At 40.9% G+C, this 19,238-nt stretch overlaps 1 protein-coding gene across 1 annotated transcript in view; it reads right to left on the reverse strand.

Annotated features, from left to right (window-relative positions):
• FBXL2 (F-box and leucine-rich repeat protein 2) overlaps positions 1-19,238 on the reverse strand; it is a 76,519-nt gene that overhangs the window by 43,745 nt on the left and 13,536 nt on the right. Inside the window, exon 2 of the mRNA XM_010835538.1 lies at positions 14,301-14,362. Coding sequence (XP_010833840.1) covers positions 14,301-14,362 — 62 coding nt within the window. The remainder of the gene's footprint in view (positions 1-14,300; positions 14,363-19,238) is intronic.

Below are 19,238 nucleotides of genomic sequence, written 5' to 3' on the forward strand. Positions count from 1 at the left end.
CCTTAAATCTATTTCTCACTTCCACTGTATAATCATAAGGGATTCGATTTAGGTCATACCTGAATGGTCTAGTGATTTTCCCTACTTTCTTCAATTTAAGTCTGAATTTGGTAATAAGGAGTTCATGATCTATAGATGGTATTTAAAAACCTGTTAATTGTCCTATTAATGGCCTTTAAAAGAAAATCTTTTTTTTTTCCTGGCCCAGGATCACATACTGCATTTATCTGTCATGTCTCTTCAGTCGCTTCTAATCTGGAACACTTTCTCAGTTTTTATCTCTCATGACTTTGCTATTTTTGAAGCATAACAGTCTCCGTAGAATGTCCTGCTGTGTATCTAATGTTTCCTCACGGTCACACTCAAGTTACACACTGCTGTTAGGAACGCCACAGCAGTGATTCTGCGCTCTTGTGAACCACATCAGGAGGCATCTGGTGTCCATTTGTCCTGTTACTGGTGATGCCTACTTCGAGCATTTGGTCATGATTTCTGCCAGAGTGCCCTATTATAAAGTTACCATTTTCCCCCTTGTAATTAATATGTATCTTGTGGGAGATTATTTGAAATTATGAAAATACTTTGTTTCCCAAATGTCATACCTTCACATATTTCATTATTTTGAAAACTGGTAAATTAAGGGAAAGAATGTCAAGCAATTATCCTGCCTTTCCTATATGAACTACAGCACTGTGTAATCAAATAGAATTGAAGGTAAGTAACACTTTATAAAAGCATTCCAATTAATAAATGAAGAAAAAGTATCAAGAGTATCATTTTGTAACCCCAATAAGTTCATAATCTAGGCAATCAGCATATACAAATATAAGCAACTGACAAAAAAAGAAAACCTGAAATTACGTGATTTCTAACAAAAGAACACACCACCACATAGTCTCGCATTCACCACACAGTCAAAGGGACTGAACCGGAATCTGAAAAAACCTCTGATCCTGCTGTCAATTTCCAAGAAATAAAAATGAAGGAAACATGCTGAAATTGCACCATGAGGAGGCAATTAGCGAAACCCAGATGGTGCAAACTGCTGCATGTCAAAGAACCCAAGTTATTCAACAGGTAAGATGTATGGAACAGCAAAGAGATGGACAAGAAACCTGTTGATTATCAGACACTTGAAGATTTATTAAATGGGCAAGACTAGCTTTTTCCCAACCCCAGCTCAGTCTGATGGCTTCCACAAAGAAGGGTGACAAGAAAAAACAGGGCCACTGATGGTCTGCCATCAATGAGGTGGTGGCCAGAGGATACACTATCAATATTCCCAAGTGCATCTGTGGAATGGGTCTTAAGAAGCATGACCCTCGATCACTCAAAGAAACTCAGGAATTTGCCACGAAGGACATGGGAACTCCAAACGTGCATGTTGACACCAGGTTCAATAAAGCTCTCTGGGCCAAAGCAAATAAGGAATGTCCCACACTGCATGCATTCAACAAACAGGCTCTATACACTGGTTACTGTGTTATCTGTCACTTTTTAAAGTCTAGAGACAGCTACTGTGGATGAGAACTAACTGCCAATTGTCAAATGAAGCTACAGAACCACCAAAGAAAATCAAACAAACAAATGGGCAAGACTAAACCATGAGGACAGGGAGGCACACACAGGCGACAAATCCACAGAGCAATGAAACAGAGTGACAGCTGTGAAAGTCAAGGAAGGGCTACTCCTGGAGAGGGACGCAGTCGTGATTTGGATGGGAAATGGACGTGCTTCTCTGGTGACTGAAGAAGTTCTATTTATTGACCAAGGTAATAGCTACTATGGCCTTTGTCTAATAATTGTGTTCTGTATGGTTCTCTAACTATATATTATACTTTACAATAAAATATGTCTTAAGAAAAAATGATACAAGAGTCAAAGAAGCAATAATAGATATTGAAAAATATTTGAAACTGAATAGTAAACAAACAAACAAAAAACACTAAACTTCAAAACTTATGTAATTCAACAAAAATAGAGCTTTGAGACTATTGCCCAAAGAACTTACCTATTATTAGATAAATGAGCTGAAAATTAATGACCTAAATGTCCAAATTATGGAAGCTAAAGAAAACACAATTAGCCCAAAGAAAGGAAAAAAAGGGGGGAGGGGGATTTAAAAAGCTAGAAGGGAAATTTGTTTTAAAAAAAGAAAACAAAGAAAAAAGTACACCAATGTCACCAAAAAGATAAAACAAGTGTTGGTGAGGATGTGGGGAAAAGGGAACCTTTGTACACTGTTGGCAGGAAAGTAATTTAGTTCAGCCACCTCAGAAAACAATATGAAAGGTTCCTGGAAACATTTTAAATAGCATTACCATATGGTCCAGCAATTCCATTTCTGAATATATGAAATGAAAACAGGATACTGAAGAGATGTATGCACTCCCATGTTTACTGCAGCATCATTTACTACAGCCGAGACATGGGAACATCCTAAGTGCCTGTCAGCGGATTCACAGCTAAAGACGTGGCCTGCTGATACAGCAGAACGTTGCTCAACCATGAGAAAGAAGAAAGTCTTGCCATTTGTGACAACACAGTCTCTGAGGACACTGCGAAGTTAAGTCAGAGACAGGCAAACACTGTGCAGTGTCACATGTGGGCCCAAAGGAAAGCCAGGCTCAGAAAAGACGCGGCTACAGAGTCTGGGGCTGGGGGAACAGGAGAGATCTCGTTTTAAGGGTACAAATTTGCAACCAGTATATAAATAAGTCCTAGAGATCTAATTAACATGGCTTAAATGGCCTTTTCATTGTCTCCAACTGTTGCTGAGAGGCAATGGCACCCCACTCCAGTACTCTTGCCTGGAAAATCCCATGGACGGAGGAGCCTGGTGGGCTGCAGTCCATGGGGTCACTAAGAGTCGGACATGACTGAGAGACTTCACTTTCACTTTTCACTTTCATGCATTGGAGGAGGAAATGGCAACCCACTCCAGTGTTCTTGCCTGGAGAATCCCAGGGAGGGCGGGGCCTGGTGGGCTGCCGTCTATGGGGTCGCACAGAGACGGACACAACTGAAGCGACTTAGCAGCAGCAGCAGCAGCAGCAGCAGCAGAGGTGCTAGCTAACACTACAATGGCAATTACAGTACAATATATGAACGGACCCGATCAACATGTTGTACAACTTAAATTTATACAGTTATATGTTGAACATATATATCTTTCAACTGTGACAACCTCTGGAAACACTGGCTTTATCAACAGCTGTAAAAATGTCCTCATTTAATCCAGTAATTCCATTTCAGGAAGTTACCATAAAGAAATAATTTAAGTGGTTATTTCAGCTTTACCTACAATTTTAAAAAGCAACAAAAAGGTTAAGTAAATCATTAGTTATCAACTTCATGGAATATTAAGCAGCCACTGAAGTGGTGATTATGAAAAGTATCTGGTAAAAGGGGAGCGTAATCATTAAATGTTAGGTAAGGAAAAGCTCCGGAGAAGGCAATGGCACCACACTCCAGTACTCCTGCTTGGAAAATCCCATGGATGGAAGAGCCTGGAAGGCTGCAGCCCATGGGGTCGCTAAGGTTTGGACACAACTGAGCGACTTCACTTTCACTTTTCACTTTCATGCATTGGAGAAGGAAATGGCAACCCACTCCAGGGTTCTTGCCTAGAGAATCCCAGGGACGGGGGAGCCTGGCGGGCTGCCATCTATGGGGTCACACAGAGTCCGACATGACTGAATCGACTTAGCAGCAGCAGCAGCAGGGAAAAGCTCAGAAGAAAAGGCTAAGTTCCATGCACTTTCAAATAAGCATAAATACATACATACATGGGCCATGAGGAAACCACAAGGTTTCCCAAATATTGTATGGTTTTTGGAAGTTTTTTTCCTCTGCCCTGAACGTTCTCACACACAGACATACATAGGCCTACACAATACATTTTTGTAAGTACACATTCACAGATAATCTACATATATCTAAGACAAGCCCACCCACTACACAAACATACATATATGCTAATTGGCATAGAAACAGATACACAGATCAACGAAACAACAAAGAGTCCAGGAACAAACCCATACATACATGGTAAGTTAATTTATGATAAAGGACCCAAGATATACAACGGGGAAAGAGCAGCCTCTTCAATAAATGGTGCTTGGAAAACTGGACAGCCACATGCAAAAGAATGAAACTGGACCACTGTCTTATAACCACAAAAACTAAAATGGATCAAAGACTGAAACATTAGACCTAAAACCATAAAACTCCCAGAAGAAAACATAGGCAGTAAGCTTCTTGACTGAGGTCTTAGAAATGATTTTTTGGATTTGACACCCAAAGCAAAGACAACCAAAGCTAAAAGAAATAAAAGAACTACATCAGACTAGAAAGCTTCTGCACAACAAAGGAAACCATCAACAAAATGAAAAGGCAACCTACCGACTAGGAGAAAATATTTGCAAACCATATACAATATACAAAGAACTCCTACAACCCAACAGCAAGAAACCAAAGAATTAAGTTTAAACATGGGTACAGGATCCAAGTAGAAATTTTTCCGAAGAAGACACACTAACGGCCAAGACGCACTTGGAAAAGGTGCTCCACAAGACTAGTCCTCAGTGTCATGCAAATCAAAATCACAGTGAGGTAACACCTCGCACCTACTGGAAAGGCTGTATCCAAAAGGCAAGACATAAGTATCGGTGAGGAGGCGGAGAAAAAGGAAACCCTGGGCACTGTCATGGGATGTAAACTGGTATAGCCACTGTGGACAACAGTATGGCAGTTCCTCAAAAACATCAAAATACAATCACCATATGACCCAGCAGTGCTACTTGGGGATATTCGTCTGGAGAAAATGAAAGCGTAAGACTGGACCAAAGATATACACACCGACCATGTTCACTGCAGCATGACTTACAACAGCTAAGCTACAGAAGCAACTTAAGTGCCCGTCTATCAATGGACGATAAATTAAAAAATGTGGGGACTTCCCTCATGGTCAGTGGCTAAGACTCCATGATCCCAGTGCAGGGGGCCCAGGTTTGATCCCTGGTCAGGGAACTAGACCCCACATGCCATAACAAGAAGAGATTCTGTGTGCGGCAACTAAGACCCAGCACAGCCAAAGAAGTAAAACAAATAAAAAATGTGAGATGCGGCGTTATATATGAAAACTGTTCAGCAATAAAAAAGAATGAAAACTGCCATTTGTGACAACACAGACAGATCTTGAGGGCATTATGCTAAGTGAAATAACTCACACAGAGAAAAACAAATACCTTATGATCTCTCTCACGTATGGGATCTTAAAACACACACACACACACACACATACCTGATCTCAAAGATACAGAGAACAGATGTGTGGTTGCCAGAGGTGCAGGAGTGAGCCAAACGGGTGAACGGGGTCAAAGGTACAATTTCAGTTACAAGTAAGCATTACGGAGTGTGATACACAGCATGGCAACTACAGGTAATAATACTCTATTCCACATTTAAAAGTTGCTGAGAGTAAATCTTAAAAGTTCTCAGCATAAGAAAAAAGTTTTGTAACTATGTGTGGTGACAGATGTTAACTAGACTTAACGTGGTGTGCAAATATCAAATTGTTATATTGTATACCTGTATCAACTATACATATACAAAACCTCAATTTTTTAAAGATTAGATTTACTGTGTCATGCAACATAAAGTCCAGGACAAACACAAGAAATTATAAAGTGTGTAAAGAACCTATACACACACTCAGGAAAGAGTGAACACGGTCCTGAACGGAGAGAAAGGCTTAGGCTGAACTAGGTGAAAGACGGGGTGAACAGAAGACTGGCACCTTCTCTACAAACAACAAACACTGGAGGGGTGGGAAAGCAAAACCCTCCTACGCTGCTGGTGGAGAAGTAAGCCGGTGCAGCTACGGCGGAAAACCATACGGAAGTTCCTCACAAAATTAAAAACAGAACGACCATATGATCCAGCAACCCTACTCCTGGGCGTATATCCAGACAAAACTGTAATTAAAAAAGATATATGCACACCTATGCTCACAGCAGTACTGTGCACGACAACCAAGAAATGAAAACAACTTGAATTATGTCCACTGACAGATGCGTGGATATGGAAGATGTGGTACATATATACAGAGAAATACTGCTCAGCAATAAAAAAGAATGAAATAACGCCATTCGCCGTAACATGGATGCAAATACAAACTACCAAACTCAGTCAGAAAGAGGAAGACAAATACTGCACGATACCACATACGCAGAATTGAAAATCTGACACAAGTGAACCTATCTATGAGACAGAGACAGAATCGGGGACACAGAGAGTAGGCTTGTTCTCAGGGGAGACGGGCGGGAGCGGTCGGGTTAGCAGTGTGGGGTCAGCACGTGCCAACGGAGACACACAGAACGGATAAACATCGAGGCCGCGCTGCAGAGCAGAGCCCACGCCGGTCAGCATCCCGTGATGAACCATACTGGGAAAGAGCATGGAAAAGGACGCGCACACTCTTTTCTATTCTGGCTGATCGTTCCCCTGGAGGAGGAAATGCCAACCCACTCTGGCATTCTTGCTTGGATAATCTCGTGGACAGAGGAGCCTGGCGGGCTATAGTCCATAGTGTTGCAAAGTGTATACAACTGAATATATATATATATAAACTGAGTCTCTTTGCTGTACAGCAGTAATTAACGCAACATTGTAGTTCAACTACACATCAATAAAAAATAAATTGAGACTGGTACTTCCAAGAAGGCAGAATGACTATGGGAGACAACAAATTAAATGACATTTTCAGGGGCTGGAAGTAAATCAGCTATCAGAGTTTACAAGAAAGTTGGAAAAGAGTGAGAGAGGAAATACAGTAAGAAATAGTAAGCGGAAAGTTCTGGGAGAATAAGTCTTAACAATTTACGTGGACTTTACAGTAAAGGCAACAGGGAAAGTTTTAAGCTGGAGAGAAGCAAAATTAGATAAAAAAGAAATTAAAAAATAGAAAACTGCAATAATCATCATAGTGAATAAAATACTCACTTTAATCATTAAAACCCCCAATTGTCCTCTTACAAAGATTATTGAGATATTACTCGAAAAAACTGAATGAAAACCTGTAGAGGATTCAGTAATATTAAGAACAAGAATGGGGGGCTTCCCTGGTGGTCCAGGGGTTAAGAATCTGCCTTGCAGTGCAGGGGACACCGACTCGATCCCGGGTCCAGGAAGAGCCCACGTGCTTCGGAGCAACTAAGCAAGTGCACCGCAACTCCCGGGCCCACTGGCCACTGCCACCGAAGCCCGTGCACCCAGAGCCTGTGCTCTGCAATGAGAGAAGCCCCGGCAACAAGCCCACGCACCGCAACTGGGAAACAGCATCCCACTCGCCACAACTGAAGAAAGCCCGAGAGCAGCGACAAAGACCCAACGCAGACTATAATAAACAAAACAAGGAAGGGGAAGACAACGCCTACAAACCAATAATCAACAGTAGGCAAAACGGGGTTTTTTTATAGGCAATAGGCAAAAAATACATACATGCACCTCACCCAAGAAGAAACACATGTGAGTGACAAACGTATAAACAGATGCTCAACATCATTGGAATTTAGGGAAATTCAAATCAACAGCACAATGAGATGTCAGTCTATATTTAAGACACGTACAGCATTTAAAATTAGAAAGAACAACTCAACTGAGTCTCTTATCCATTATCTGTATGGATGCAAATTGATAAGACCACTTTGGAAAAACAAATATTACTATATGAAGTTAAATATTTGTACAGCCTGAGAGGGTAACAGGCAGAAAGGCTAAGGGGTCTCCAAATGGAGAAAATAGGCTGCAAGTGTTAGGCGTTTTTTCTCTCTCTCTTAAGCGGCAGGAGGAAACAAACTACAAGTCTCAGATTTTTTTCCGGGGGTTGGTGATGGACAGGGAGGCCTGGCGTGCTGCGATTCATGGGGTCGCAAAGAGTCGCACACGACTGAGCGACTGAACTGAACTGATGCATAATTAAAAGGAGGTTTCTCTTAAAATTCTGTGTTACCATGAAGACACCTGGTTCCACCTGAACTTAACTTTTCTCAAACCTTGAGCTACTAATGCGTTTTTCTTACAGAAATGTTCTTAAGCTATGGTAATGAACTATGTATTTACCCTAGTCTTTCTTCAAATCTGATCCTCTTAAGACTCAGAACCAAAAAGGGCTCAATAAACCAGTATGTTTTACTCAAACATTGTTCTCCTGATCTGTGTTAATGAAACTATGTCCTTACTTGGAAACCTGCCTTTCTTCAAGATTCATGTCAATCGTTTTATGGCCTGGGATGACTCACCTTGTGCAATGTTATCTCAAAATGCACGTTGTGGGTGAGGGGCCTGGTGCCACTCTGAGTTTTGAGACATTTCCTTTCTCTAATTAGCAGCCTGCTGATAGGTATATAACATACTGCTAAAGGCTAGCAGGGGGGTACTCTTTCTGCCCGCTTCTAATGTCTATGTCAGAAGTTTTCTCTATCTCTTTTATACTTTAAAAATACTTCATTACACAAAAGCTCTGAGCGATCAAGCCTCGTCACTGGCCCTGTGTTGAATTCCTCTCCTCTGGAGGCCAAGAATCCTGGCATCTTTCACAGCTCAACAACCTTTCAAGCCTATGACCTCTGGCAACTCAACTCAATATATTTACTGACCATCTGTATTTCCTCCTTTGTTCAGACCCTCTTCAAATTTTTCTAAGAGTTAATCCATCTGTTTCTTAATAATTTTTAATAATTTGTGTGTATGTTGAAGAAGATAGCCTTCTCCTACAATGTGTATTTGAATTATTTCATCTACCACTATGCTGCTTATATTTGGTATGGCATATTTTGCCATATTTTACTATTCAGAGAATCAAATTTGCCAGTCTTTTCTGTTGTAACTACTGAATTCACAGCTTTTAAATTAACAGCTCTCTAACATAACTTTCCAGGGATAACACTCTAGAGTAGAATATACTAGTTTTACCCTTATCTGTGGAGTTCTATTCATGCTTCATGCCACCCCAATGTAGATTTAAAAATCCAAAGCCATCATCAGAGTTTTAATTGTAAGCATAACCCTAACCAGAGGACAATTTGCCTCTGCCATGATTTGGACTTAGATGCTAACCTTAAAATAATACATAATAGTATACAGAGGGAAGGGCCTTTAAGCATCTGCATCTAATTTCAACATATATTAATTCAGTCCTGTATAGCCTCATACAAGGTAAAACAACAATAAACATGAACAAACCAAAAGGAAAAAAAAACCTCTTTAACAACAAAAAAAATCTGCATAGATGTTTAAACCTGTATTTGAAGTTCTATGACTACTTGTTAGTCACTCAGTCATGTCCAACTCTTTGCGACCCCATGGACTGTAGCCCGCGAGGCTCCTCTGTTCATGGAATTCTCCAGGCAGGAATATTGGAGTGGGTTGCCATTCCCTTCTCCTGGGGATCTTCCTGACCCAGGGACTGAACCCAGGTCTCCTGCACTGCAGGTGGATTCTTTACCATCTGAGCCACCAGGGAGGCCCAATTTGCAGTATGTACCCCGAAAAGAGCATCTTACCTGTTTGGTTGCCTTGGAATATATATAAAGGCACCAAAGACAGCAGAAGGTACCAGTCCCTGAAAAAGTCCATGGAGCACTCCAACCAGCCAGCAGGCAAGAGCGCCCATTCAATGATGCCCCAAACAGGAATGAGCCCTTTACTGCACTGCTCCCCAGGGTCCCTTGATCACAGATAGGCACTGGGCTGTAACTTAATAATTACAACAAAAACCACAATTATTTTCACTCATGGAATTGGCTTATAAATTTTAGAAAAGGGAAATTTAAAAATTTAAGTGCTAGCTATTTTATAATTTTCCCTAGCAAACTAGTAAAACTGCCAAATTATATGTAATTATGTAGTTGATTCCATTTGCCAAAATTATTAGGCTCAGCTCTCCTGTTTGGGGCAATCAATCCTTCTTCATCAAGCCCACAAACACACTGAGGACTTAATTTTGTCATGGATCCACATACATTTTAAAAGGAAAGAAAATTACATAGATAATGGTGATTTGGTTTTTAAAAATATGTCTAACAAGGTTTCTTTCATTATTGTTCATTACTAACAAGAGCCATGTCTTCTCACAATGTTTAAAATATTTACTGCATGTAGCACTCCCTATTCCTATGAAGCTGTTTACATGCATTTTCATTTCAGCACTAAAATCCGAAAACAACCACGTGTGTGTGTGTGTGTGTGTGTGTCTGTGTGTGTGTGTATGTGTGTGTCACTTAGTCGTGTCCTACTGTTTATGACCCCATGGACTGTAGCCCACCAGGCTCCTCTGTTCATGGAATTCTCCAGGCAAGAATACTGGAGTGGGTTGCCATGCCCTTCTCCAGGGGAATCTTCCCAGCCCAGGGATCAAACCAGGTCTCCCTGCAGGCAGATTCCTTACTGTCTGAGCTACCCGGGAAGCCCATAAGAGAAGTAAAAACTTAACGTCAAACAAATTAATCTTACAGTTTGAAACCTGAATTGTGGGCCAATACTTGCTCATGCCAGACTGCTTTTCTCAAGAGGAATGGTTCTTTCCAAGAGACTGCCTTCTTAATAATACAAAATAATTATCAGTTGTCATAATTACCACCACTACTCCGCTCAAGCGCCAAAAGTTATCAGTTTAATGTCAGATGGTAGTGTGCAATTTCTATTGAGATTAAATTAGTGCAAGTTGATGAAATGAAGCAGCAGGCCATATTAACTCGCTTAATAACCAGGTCCTTTACTGAGATCGTTAGCAGTAGCATACGTTAAGATGCATATCAGGATAGCCTGCTTTTATCAACTGTTTGTATGAAAACTAACTCTACTGTCAACAGTATTTATTAAGTACTCAGACACCCAAAATTTATATTATACAATAATAAAACATTTATTTAACATTTATTAAATGCCAGATGCTCAGAGCTACCAACAGCCCCTTAAAGTAAGAACTATTACTATTACAGATATGGGAAATTAGGCCTGGGGAGTGAAGTCACTTTAAGGTCACACAACCAGTAAATAAGGAGTGTAGAAATCTCAAGCAAGTCAAGCTCCAAAAGTAATATATCCAATAACAATGAAGACAAGTATAAGCAAGGACAACACAACTCAGTAACAGATACAGAGATTATAACAAACTATACATTTCCATTATTATAAGAATTATATAACTGATTCCAGGAACAGCAAAATTACAAGCTGTTTGTTGAATTGTGTGTGTGCGTGAAGGGTAGAGGGAGAACTTTAACATCCTTATTTTATAAGTGAAACCAGGACAGAAAGAGCAAAATTGTCAATGATTGTTAGTAACAAACTAAAAATGGGTAGCAGAAGGAGTCCGTGAATTAATAATATTGAGGGATCTTAAAACTAGAAATAAGATGATTAGATTAAAAAAACAGATTTTTCTGACTGGATTCAAAGTGATATAAAGTGATGAAGAATATTGAGGGATCTTAAAACTAGAAATAAGATGATCAGATTAAAAAAACAGATTTTTCTGATTGGATTTGAAGTGATATAAAGTGATGGAGTACATAATTCTAGGTTATGCTTGTTAATGGTTCCAGAGAGTAAGCTCAGACTTCACTGGATATGATCAGTAACGGAGGCGAGCAGAGAATTTAAGAGGGTAGTAACAGATGCAGTAAAAAATGGCAGAGGAGAAAATGACTTTGGCAGCAAGTAAATAAGATTACCATAAAGTCAAAGAATTCACACCTATTGATGAAGATGGAAAGTAAACAGGAATTCAGTAAGAACAGGAACAACAGTCTGCTCTGTCACAAAGAAGTTCACAATATGAAGTAAAAATGTAAGCTGAAGACAGGCTGAAAGTATGAAGACATCACCGAACTTAGCAAAAGCAATCAGCACTTAAGCTTCGTGAGGCGGGGACTCTGTAGCACTCATTCACTTTGTTGTGGGATTAACGTACGACAAAGATGTCTGCTTTGGCAACCTGGCTAAAACTCTTCTTCAAACTTTTGCTTAAAAAGAGTAGGTGGGAAAGGGAAAGCTATTACTAATGAGAACAGAAAATCTGAGAGTAAAATGATAGAAATGATTTAAAGGCCAACAAAAATTAAAATCTGGCTGGAGTTAGGTCTGAGACCCAAGAGTCAGAGAAGACCTACCGCAGCAGTCCTTTAAATTTTAACTTCCCCTTACAGACTCCAAAATAAGGAAAGAAGTGGGAATGCAAATCTACGAATAAACATGTTATGAACATTTGCTCTCAAACGACAATTCTTTTTTAAAAAATGATCTATGTGTGAGCCTTAGCATGATTCAAAAACTGTGATTCCAGGATTTTTGAAAGCTGAGTCCATCATGGATCCTTAAAAGAATCAAAATTTTTAAAACAGCAGTTCAGAAATCACACCAGCACAGAAAGTTAGATAATTCCACAGCGCTCCCCACTCCAACTCCTCCTCCCTTTTGGTCACTAGGTAGAAACAGTACCATGGCTGAGTACAGTGCAAGAGCTAAGTCTACCAGAAGGGAAAAAATATTAAGTCAGCAGCCTTGAGTCACAAAGAGCAGCAGTATTCAGGAGAAGGGTGGAGTTTAATCACACTCCAGTGCTGAATGACTAATGTGCGTCGGCCTGAAGCTGGTTATGAGTCTCCCGGGGTATAAATGACATATTCACACTAAGGTTTGATGTCTGTGCTAGAAAAGTGCTCAGACCGAGAGGGCAACACTGCACGACTCTGGAAACGCCGCTCACTCTGGTCTGTTGTGGATGGCACCCCTACAGCCGCACGGCCACAGCCGGCCCACCCGAACCACGCTGGCTCCACGGCTCTCTGTGCTTGACCAGGGCCGTGTGGGTGTATATGATAAACATATTCCTCCTTCCTTGTCACCACTTTCGGAACTTTAAAATGGTCATTATACCCAAAGAATATTCTCTCTTAGCCAAGCAAATATTTATTTTGTTCAAATAAAACGTAATTGCTGTATCTTTCATAAGATTCTGCCATGACTTAATTTTCTTTTTTATTAACTGAGCAGAACGAGCTCATGGCAACACCTGATGACTAATGAAATGCCATCCTGAAGCCCCTAAAATGTGATCATCACCCCAAGACACTAAGTCTTCACCCCCATTCCAGACTCAAGAACAGGAGTCTAAAACACTGAGGCGGCAAAGGTGAGCAGTCCGTGGCACTTACAGAGCAACTCCGGCATGTAAAAGGAACACACATACTCATCCCCCACATGTTAAAATGAGATTAAGACAGGCAGGGAATGGGGTCAGCTAGTCAATTTCTTACTGTATGTCAGCATCTCCCCCACAAATTTCCAAGGATTATTAAAAGAGTTCCAAGGTCAGTAAGTTTGAAATGCCACAGTTATTCATCTGGGAGCATCACCATGCATATTAGCCTATTAAGGCTCTGAGAGGGCATGCAGTAAAGAAATTGGTTTTGTTTACCTTGCGTTTCCCATACTTATTGATCACAAAACCTGTTTTTTTTTGTTTCGTTTTGTGAAACATTACTGATATGAGAAGTTCGGGAAATGCCACTCCTAAGATGATCATGTATTCATGTATTAACTGTTTGTTAACAATTAAAATGTAACATCCAAAACTAAAATAAGGTTTCCTTGATGCTTGCTGAGTATGAAAGGAAACTGCAGTGTCTGAGGATCAACAAGTGTTGGTTGACAGCTTTACTTGGCAAAATGCCAAGCAAAATACCATTACCTGTATATTCTGTAATGCTAAAAATAAAGGACAAAAAGCCTGTTCTACAGTAGTCCCTTAGCACATAATTCTCATAAAATGGATAACATCAATATGTGGGCTGACACCATTTTAAGTACTCAGTAAGAACTCATAGTATAATTACTTTAAAATCAATTTATCAGAAAACATCTAAATGTCTATAACTTCAGGAGCTCACAGCCTTAATAATCTCTCCTCGCGTTACTGTGAGATAATCTACTGAAACCCAAACAGTGTCACCTACTGAAGATTATTACAATACTTACCACATTACAAAAAGAATCCAGACCAATGCTACGTACATACTTAGTACATTCTGGATTAGACCAAGTAAAAGTTAACAACAAGCTGAACAGCATTCTATAAAACAAAAACAGAAAGTCAGTTAGGCTAATTCTGTCTGTTTTTCTATGCTATGGACTCACAGTGAGAAAGGAGACTGTCTTGGAACTTTATGACCGAATCATATACGAAATATTTAAATCTTTACATTTCGAATCATACACAAAATCCCTACACTTACCTCAAAAGAAGTTCTTTGGGTAACTTTTTGTTAATAAGGCCTTCATCATTATTCGAGAAAACCTAAAAGAAAAAAAAAAGTGAAATTATTAAAATGTTCCTCAATCAATCAAAAAAAAGTTACATATTTTGTAGATCAAAATGGCCCCCAGGGAGCTCAGGAAGGCAGGGATACGATTGTGACTGATTCTCACTGCTGTAGAGCAGAAACCAACACAAAACTGTAGGTCGATCTTCCACCGATGACACCAATTTCATGAAGTCAGTATTCTCCAATACTGACAGACATAAACACAGTTTATATTCTATACCATTTAATAAGAATGGCAAACATTTAGAGAAGAGTTAACACACAGTCACTTCTATCCTACACTGTATTAGAGGTTCCAGGCAAGGCTATTCAGCAAAGAAAATAAATAAAAGGCATGCTGACTGAAAAGGAAGAAATAAAACTTCTGTTTACAGATGACACAATCCTGTACACTGAAAATTCTAGAAAAAAGACATAAAAAGCTATTAATCACGGAATTCCAGCAAGGTTGAAACATTTAACATACAAATACACCATGGATTTATACAAAAATAATTTGTATTTCCATACATTAGCAATGAACAACCTTAAAATAAAATTAAGAAAATAATCTCATTTGTAGCAGCATAAGAAAAAACCTATTTAGGAACACATTTAAGGAAAGAAGTACATGATATTATATATTGAAAACTTATACTAAACACTGTCGTGAGTAATCAGACTTAAACTGAAACACATTACATGTTCGTGAACTGGAAGATTTAACAGTGCTGAGTTAGCAACGCTTCTCAGCTTTGTACCTATTCTACTTGGGGTTTGCCAACTACATCCAGTCTGCTGTTATGCCCACCGAATGAAGACTTAACTTCTAACGCGGTACTATCACTTCCGCATTCCCAGTTATATCTTTTTATAGTCTTCCATTTTCCTGTTAAAATTTTCCAACTGTTCATCCATTCCAACTGTTCAACATCTGGCCCATCACTGACTCAGTTTCTCTAAGCTCTTCTCCTAACCATGGGTCACACTTTTTTATTTCTTTCCATGTCTCATAATTTGTTATTTCACAACAAATAATTGTGAGTAAAAAACCCCAGAACTTTACAAAGATCAATGAAACCAAGAGTTGTTTCTTTGAAAAAACTGACAGAAGGGGAGGAGAGACTCGCCAAGATGGCAAAGCAGAAAGACTGTGAGCTTACCTCCTCTCACAAGCACACCAAAATCACAGGCACCCATGAAAAAGACCAGGACCTACCAGAAGAAAATCTACAACTAAAGACATAAAGAGGGAACTACAACCAGACAGGCAGGAGGGGGCAAAATAACCAGGTCCCTCACCACAGAGATGGCAACCCACAAACTGGAGGATAATTACATTGCAGAGGTTCTCCCAGGAGTTAGCGTGCCGAGCTCCACATCAGGCTCCACAGCCCTGGGGTCAGGCAGCAAGAAGACAGCCCCCAGAGAGTCTGGCTTTGAAGGTCGGTGGGGCTTGGCCTTGGGAGTCCCTAAGGACTGAGGGAAACGGAGAAGGCTCTTGAAAGGAGCACACAAAACCTGCCGTGTTCCGCAACTCGGGGCCAAAGCAGTCATTGGACAGGAGCCAGGGCCAGACCTGCCTGCTGGTCTCAGGGAGTCTCTTGGAGAGGTGGGGGAAGCGGGGCTGTGGCTCACCTTGGGGACAAAGACACTGGCAGAGGCCATTCTTGGGAGCTCCTCCTACTGGGCGAACACGGGCTCTGGCAGGCCCCGTTGAGGGACCTGGCCCGTCCAACAGCCTGTAGGGACCAGTGCTGGGACACCTCAGGCAAAGTAGCTAACTGGACAGGGACACAGCCCACCTGTCAGCAGACAGGCCGCCTAAAACTCCCTGAGACCACAGTCGCCTCTAGACGTAGCCCTGCCCGTCACAGGGACAGGACCCAGCTTCACCCACCCACAGGCGGGCACCAGCCAAACTGTCCAGCAGTCCTGCTCCAGGCTCTAGACAAGCCTCACCTACCTGGGGGGCAGACACGAGATGCAAGAGAGCCGTAGTCTGCAGAGCCGGCCTGCCCGCAGCAGGCCAGACCCTACCCTGGGACCGGCTGGCCCTGACCCTTCCTACTAGCAGGCCAGCACAGCCTCAGAATGCCCGTGACCCCATATCTGTGTCAGGAAACACCTCCCACACCACCCCCCAACACATTAGTTATCAGACACCAGCTCTGTGATCCCTGGGCACTCCGGTCAGACCCCAGGGCCTGACTCAGACCATAAGTAGTCCAGCGTTAAACCAAAACCTGGTTTCACCCACCAGTAGTACACGGACAACAGCCCCAGAGTTTTCTGGACCCTGACTGCACCCACCCACCAGTGAACAGGCACTAGCCCGGGCCTCCTGGGGACCGCAGTCAGCTGCCTGGCGACTGGGCCCCAACAGCCTCTTCATAAGGCACGGGCGGGTAACCAACTAGAGGAGAGGCCAATCAAGCCTACCAGACCACCCACACAGTCAGCCTGCCACAACGAAGGACCCACACAGCCCTCACAGGGGAAACCTCGAGAGCATACAGGCCGGGGACAACACAGGACATCTTGTACAGAACAGTTTCTCCAAGGTCAAGATATGTATTAACCCACCAGACACGTGAAAATATAAATACCAACTTAGGCAAAATGAGGTAACAGAGAAGGAACATGATACAACCCCAGAAGAACTTAGTGAAGTGGAAACAGGCAATCCACCCAAAAAAGAGTTCAGGGTAATGACTGTAAAGATAATCAAAGAACTCAGGAGAATAATGGATGCACAGAACAAGAAGTTAAAAATATTTAGCAAAGAGAAAAAATATATTTAAAAAGACAGAGATGAAGAATACAATACCTGAAATGAAAAATATACTAGAAGGAAAACCACAATTCTAAAAGACACATGTACCCCAATGTTTATTGCAGCAATATTTACAATAGCCAGGACATGGAAGCAACCTAGATGTACATTTACAAATGAATGGATAAAGAAGATGTGATACATATATACAGTAGAATATTACTCAGCCATAAAAAGGAATGAATTTGAGTTGGATTTAGTGAGGTGGATGAACCTAGAGCCTCTTATACAGAGTGCAGTAAGTCAGAAAAACATACATCGCATATTAACACACATATGTGGAATCTACTAGGTTGGTGCAAAAGTAATTTCAGTTTTGCATTGTTGAACTTTGCCATTAGATATTTGAATACATTTCTATATAAACGTGGTTATGTTATACATCATTTTAATGCATAATTCTTGCTTTATGCTTTTTGCTAATGAATTATTACTTATTGTTTATTTTATATGTATTTTAGACAACCTACAGTAATGACCTTAGACAAATAGCAAATTGGAGCAATTTTCTTATTCGAGTTCAAAATGGGTTATAAAGCAGCAGAGACAACTTGCAATATCAACAATGCACCCAGACCAGGAACTGCTAATGAACATACAGTGCAGTGGTGGTTCAAGAAGTTTTGCAAAGGAGACGAGAATCCTGAAAATGAGAAGCGTGGTGGCTGGCCATTAGAAGTTGACAATGATCAACTGAGAGGAGCATCAAAGCTGATCCTCTTACAACCGCACAGGAAGTTGCCCAAGAACTCAACATCGACCATTCTACAATCATTTGGCCTTTGAAGCAAAACGGAAAGGTGACAAACCTTAATAAGTGGATGCCTCATAAGCTGACCACAGATCAAAATAAAACCATTCTTTAAAGTGTCCCCTTTTCTTATTCTATGCAACAACAATGAATCATTTCTTGATCTGATTGTGACGTGTGATGAAAAGTGCCTTTTAGATGACAACCAGCTCAGTGGCTGGACCAAGAATAAGCTCCAAAGCACTTCCCAAAGCCAAACCTGCATCAAAAAATGGGGGTCATGGTCTCTGTTTGGTGGTCTGATGCCCGTCTGATCCACTACAGCTTTCTGAATCCCAGTGAAACCGTTACATCTGAGAAGCATGCTCAGCAAACAGTGAGAGGCAGGAAAAACTGCAATGCCTGCTGTTGGCACTGGGCAACAGAATGGAACCCATTCTTCTCCACAACAATGCCTGACCACGTCACATAATGAACATGTCGCAAGTTCAATGAATTGAACAAAGTTCAAAGTTTTGCCTCATCTGCCATATTCATCTGACCTCTTGCCAACTTACTACTTCGTCAAGCATCTCAACAACTTTTTGCAGGGAAAATGCTTCCACAACCAGGAGGATGCAGAAAATGCTTTCCAAGAGTTCATCGTATCTGGAAGCACAGATTTTTTTTTTATGCTACAGGAATAAACAAACATTTCTCATTTGCAAAAATATGTTGATTGTCATGGTTCCTATTTTGACTAATAAAGATGTGTTTGAGCCTAGTTATGACGATTTAACATTCAGGATCTGAAAGCATAATTACTTTTGCACCAACCGAAAAACCGTACTGATGAACCTAGTAGAGAATGGACATGTGGCACAGTGGGGGAGGTGAGGGTGGGACGAGCTGAGAAAGCAGCCTTGACATACATACATTATCATGTGTAAGAGTTAGTAGGAAGTTGCTCTGTAACACAGGGAGCCCAACCCGGCACTCTATGTGACCTAGAGGGGTAGGATTGGGGGAGGGGGCGTGGCGAGGTGGAGGCTCAAAAGGAAGAGGATATATACATAATCATATATCATAGATATATCATAGAGAGTCACATCATATGGCAGAAACCAACACACTGGAAAGCAATTTTCTACCAATTAATTTTTTTTTAATTTTTAAAAAGAAAAATATATTAGAAGGAATCAACAGTAGATTAAAACATACAGAAAAATGGATCAGCAAGCTGGAAGACAGAGTAGTGGAAATCATGACCACTGAACAGAAAAATTTTTTTAAATGAGGACAG

Source organism: Bison bison, unplaced genomic scaffold (assembly GCF_000754665.1).
Source record: "Bison bison bison isolate TAMUID 2011002044 unplaced genomic scaffold, Bison_UMD1.0 scf7180017864043, whole genome shotgun sequence".
NCBI classification, from domain to species: Eukaryota; Metazoa; Chordata; class Mammalia; order Artiodactyla; family Bovidae; genus Bison; species Bison bison.